Source organism: Nicotiana attenuata, unplaced genomic scaffold, assembly GCF_001879085.1.
Source record: "Nicotiana attenuata strain UT unplaced genomic scaffold, NIATTr2, whole genome shotgun sequence".
NCBI lineage: Eukaryota > Viridiplantae > Streptophyta > Magnoliopsida > Solanales > Solanaceae > Nicotiana > Nicotiana attenuata.
The window spans coordinates 87,037-92,560 of record NW_017673904.1 but is presented as its reverse complement, the minus strand read 5'-3'; the positions used below and the strand labels follow the sequence as shown (position 1 = coordinate 92,560).

Genomic DNA, 5,524 nt, shown 5'->3' with positions numbered 1-5,524 from the left:
TACCTATCACCTTCACCTTCCCACTGAAGAGGTCCTGGAAGATGCAAAATTCAGGTTAAAAGGAAATAAAACATTTCAGATCCCTGGTAACTTTAGACACATATAGTAGATTGAACTAGAATTCTGGTACACATAAGACATCCACATCACCTACAGACAAATGACAGTTTCCTACATGTGTGATTTTAGCAAAATCACCGGTTGGCATTTGAACCTTTCCTGAATTTCCTACTTTAATAGAATTCAACAATAATAATTTGAGAAAGGATGTAGAGAGAGAAAGTAGAGAGAGAAACACCGGCGATTGTTGAGCAAGGAAGCTGACAAATGCCGATTGATGGCTCACCGGAACCACCATAGCTACTCTACACAACCAACTCCTCCAATCGACAGACTAATTACGCCAGAAAATAGAATTCCCCAAAAATTAGCTCCAATTCAACTGTTACATTGGCTACCAGGTATGGGTAGAGCTCCGACGGTCATGCAAGCAGTTCCACCGGCGGTGGAGAAGGAAGATATGCAACCTATGGAAGCAGGTATGACTACAGCAGTACGAAAATTAACATACTCAACTGGATCTCAAGCAAAGAAGACCATGGCTGAAGTAGTGAAAAGCAACAGAGTTCAAACTCAAGGCATGCAACTTAAATTCTACCCTCCGACAGTGAAAGACGGAATGAAAATGGCCAAATTAAACCCAACGGAGATAGAAAAATAGTCCCAAAAATAGAAAACGGCTTTGATAGGCTATGTCCTAGGGGGAAATCCGTCATTCAAGGAGATGCTCAAATTTGTATATGGCGTGTGGAATACAGTCACAACTCCAACAGTGTTGCTGCATGATGACGGGTATTTCATTTTTAAATTTGAATATATGGAAGACAAAAACCTAATAATGCAAAATGGCCCTTACACGTTCAATAGTAGACCTATGGTGTTAAAGGATTGGGACCCAAATTTCCAGATGAAGGATGAATCTATGAGACTTGTTCCAATTTGGATCATTTTACCTGGGCTACAGATACAGTGCTGGGCTGAGGAAAACCTAGGCAGGATTGCTAGCCTACTAGGCAAACCTATTTGCACCGATAGACTTACAGCAGAGTGTGAAAGGATGTCATATGCTAGAGTACTTGTTGATATGGACATTACACAACCATTTCCTGATGAGATTTGTGTTGAGACACCAGATAGAAGCTGGATGCAGAGTGTTGAATTTGAGTGGAAACCAAAATTCTGCTTAGAGTGCAACAAATTTGGACATGGCACTAGAGAATGTCAACAAGCAAAGCAGCAAGAGGAGGAACCAATGCAATATAAGAGAAGAAGAAAGAAGAGAGTCAGAAAGGAATGGAAACCTAAAGCAACAACACAGGAAAACACTAGCACAATAACCCTGCAGCAAGACAATCACACAGAAGAACCAGTTGTGGAGATTCAGGTGGAGAATAGAGGCAAGCAGGTAGTGGTAATACAAGGAGCTTCTGGTAAAAAACATAAAGAGATCAACTATGAAGAGCTAGCTAGAAGAAATACATTTGCACCATTGAAAATATTGGAGAAGCCATCTAATGAGAGACAGCATGGGCAAAACTCTAGTACTAAAGCATTGGATGGGCAGCAAGGGCAAATATCTAGTACTAAAGCTAGCCAAATGGTAAATGAGGGTAGTACCAACCACCATAAACCCCTATGATCATTGTGTCCTGGAATATAAGAGGACTGAATAAGTCCTATAAACAACGAGAACTAAAGAAATTCTTGCTGATAAATAAAGTAGACATGATAGCTGTTTTGGAGACTAGAGTTAAAAGGCACAGAATGCAGAATATCCGCAGAAAGATGGGGGTAGAATGGAAATTCAAAGACAACTATGAATATGCTCTAAATGGTAGAATATGGTTAATATGGAAAGAAACAAATGTCCATGTAACAGTTTTGGAAAGCAATGACCAAATGATCCACTGCCTAGTAAAGGATAAAAACTCATCATTTACCAGCTACATAACAGTTGTATATGGCCTTCATACTGCTCAACACAGAATCCCACTATGGAGAAGTTTGAGGAATATACAAACTAATGGGCCTTGGCTTATAATAGGAGATTTCACTAGTGTGCTGAATGTGGATGATAGAGTGAATGGAGATCCAGTTCATCAAGCAGAAACGATTGACTTTCAAAATTGCCTTGGGGATATTGGAGTAGGACAAATCACAGAAAGAGGTAGCAAATTTTCATGGAGCAATACAAGGATGCAGAAATCAGAATATACAGCCACATAGATTGGGCTTTTGGGAATGCTGACTGGTTCAATGCTTATAATGGGATAGAGGCAATATACATGCTACCAGGATGTTCTGGTCATACCCCTATTCTAATAAACACTAATGTGATTAAGGTTAAAATGAAAAGGCCTTACAGGCTATTAACCTCAGTGACGCAACAAAGAAAATACACAGAAGTGGTTCAGAACATTTGGGGTCAAAAGATTCAAGGCTATGCAATGTACTCTATATGGAAAATGTTGAAACTTATTGAGCAACAAACAAGGGACATTCATCAGGAGCATTCCTCAGTTGATCAAAAGCCGATACAACTTAGAGAAGCACTGAAGGAGACACAGGGGAAGCTCAATGATGACTATTTCAACAAACAACTGATAGAAGATGAGAGAATGATCTTGCAAAGCATAAGAGAAATGGGAAGCAATTTAGGTGCAAATCATGAGGCAGAAGTCAAGAGCAACATGGATCCAATTGAGAGATTGCAATACCAAATACTTCCATGCTTATATGAGGGCTAGACAAGCAAGAAACAAGGTGAGCTGTATTTATAATGAACAGCAGGTGAAGATTACTGAGCCTAAACACATTCAGAGAGAATTCATCCAGTTCTTTCAGCAACTATTGGGGACAGCAACAGAGGAACTACAAGGAATTGATGTCAATATAGCATGAAATGGTCCTTGCCTAACACTAAATCAGCAGCAGCAACTACTACAGGCAGTAACAGCAGAGGAGATCTGGCAAACTGTAAAGCATTTGCCTAATGACAAGGCACCAAGACTAAATGGTTACCCGGCTGAGTTCTTTAAAGATAATTGGCCAATCATTGGAGAGGAGGTCACAGATGCAGTACAACAATTCTTTCAAACTGGCAAACTTTTGAAAGAAATTAACTGTACTACTGTTACATTGATTCCAAATTCCCAGCTATGTGAAGGAGTTTAGGCCGATTGCTTGTTGCTCAACAATGTACAAGATCATTGCTAAGATACTGACAAATAGGCTCAAACTAGTTGTGAATATATTGGTTGGACCTTCTCAATCTTCTTTTATAGAAGGGAGAAACATTCTTGACAATGTCATAATGACTCATGAATTGATTAAATGGTACTCTCAAAAAGTAGTCTCTCCAAGATGTATGATTAAAGTAGATATCAGGAAAGCATATGACTCGGTTGAATGGAGTTTTTTGAAAGAAATACTACTTGAGTTTAGGATACCTTACAAGATGGTTGCACTAATTATGGAGTGTGTATCTACAGTCAGCTATACTCTACTTCTGAATGGTGGATTAACTGACAAATTTGTAGCAAAAAACGGTTAAGGCAGGGGGACCCTATGTGCCCTTACCTGTTTGTTCTAGCAATGGAGTACCTCAACAGAGCCCTGAAGACACTGACATAGAACCCAGACTTTAACTTTCATCCTAAATGTGCTAGACTGCAAGTCATACACATCTGTTTTGCAGATGACTTGTTGATGTGTTGCAGAGCAGATGAGATCTCAATGAAGCTAATGATGGGAGTGTTTGATCACTTCTCCAAAGTATCAGGTTTACAAGCAAACTTGGATAAGAGCTCACTATACATAGCAGGTGTGTCTATGGAATTCAAAGACAAAATGTTAGCAGAACTTCAGCTATCAGCAGGCAGCATCCCATTCAAATATCTGGGAGTCCCTTTGTCCTCAAGGAAGATTACTATTCACCAGTGCATGCCATTAGTTGAGAGGATTGTGGAGATTATAAGAAACTGGACATCGAAATTCCTGTCCTATGCTGGAAGATTACAACTTATTAAGAGTGTCCTGTTTGAAATGCAGACCTATTGGGCTCACGTATTTCTTATCCCAAAGAAAGTTATCAAACTTGTCAATGGAATATGCAGGAACTACTTATGGACTGGGAGTCATGAGAATTCCCACAGAGCTCCTATAGCATGGGAAACATTGTGCAAACCAAAAGCTGCTGGGGGTCTAAATATTATCAACTATGAGAGATGGAACAAAGCTGCTTTGACTAAACTCCTTTGGGCTATAATGGCTAAGAAAGATAAGCTATGTATTAGATTGATACGTTGTCACTACATAAAGCAGAAGGATATCAAAACAATGGAGGTCCCTAAGCAAGCTAGTTGGCTAGTAAGAAAATTGTTTACAGCAAGAGAATGGTGGGCAAATGACATACCAACAATTGATTCTTTTGTTCAGAATGGGAGATTCAGCATTCAGAAGGCCTATCTCCATGCTACTCCAAGATATCCCAAGGTCCACTGGAAGTCACTAATCATGATAACTGGAATACTATCAAAGCGGCAATTCATTTTGTGGATGGCAATACAAATAAGATTGGCCACAGTTGACAGACTAGCAAAATGGGGAATACAGGTGAATCATTCTTGTGTACTGTGTGGAAGAGACATAGAAGAGACACATGATCACTTGTACTTTGAATGTCCATACTCACAAAGTTCATGGACAGGAATACTAGAATGGTTGAGATACAAGAGGAAGACTAAAAACTGGGAAGTAGAAGTGCAATGGTTACTACCAATGTAAACAACAGAAACCCAAGGAAAACTTTGCTAGGAGTGGTATTTGCAGCAGTAGTATATCATATCTGGATGGAAAGAAATGAAAGAAGATTTCAAGGCCAGAGAAGAGAGGTTCAAGATAGAGCAAAAGAAATTGCTAGGCAGGTGCATATAACAGGACAGAAGAAATGTAGATGGACAACTATATTGAGTTCACTAAATAGTTATCCTACTTGTAATCCATGGAAACTAGGATAGGATAAGGATCCAGCAGTGTTGTGGGATCTTAGTAAGCAACGTGGTTGTATAGTTTTTGTTTATTGGTTCAGTCAGGAGACCTGATACTAGAGTCTAATAGTACAGGTGATGTAAATTGTTAATACAGGTTGAAATAAAAAAAATTCTTTCGACCAAAAAAAAAAAAGAATTCAACAATAAGTGTACATCACTAATCATGTGATTAGTAGCACCAGCATCTATTATCCAGTCAGGAATATTATTAGACGCATGAAATGCGCCATGTGAGCACTAGGGCCCCTAGCATCTGTTGTAGCTGTCTTCAGCATATATAATATCTGATTGTATTGATCCTGTGTGAAAACAAGGGGAGAGGCATGAGTTTGAAGAATGCACTCAGATTGTGCCATGTTTCCACTAATAGTTACACATTTTCTCTTTGACTTAAAATCCGCGTGGTAACCAAC

General features: G+C 39.2%; 1 protein-coding gene across 1 annotated transcript; it reads left to right on the top strand.

Annotated features, from left to right (window-relative positions):
* The first annotated feature begins 898 nt into the window (after window positions 1-898).
* On the top strand, window positions 899-1,699 carry LOC109217589. The gene has a single exon (XM_019381845.1). The coding sequence runs from the start codon at window positions 899-901 to the stop codon at window positions 1,697-1,699; it is 801 nt and encodes a 266-aa protein (XP_019237390.1).
* Window positions 1,700-5,524: the final 3,825 nt, after the last annotated feature.

What these genes read in the sequence shown, in the direction of transcription:
- LOC109217589 (XM_019381845.1), top strand. Translation starts at nt 899, where the DNA reads ATGCAAAATGGCCCTTACACGTTCAATAGTAGACCTATGGTGTTAAAG.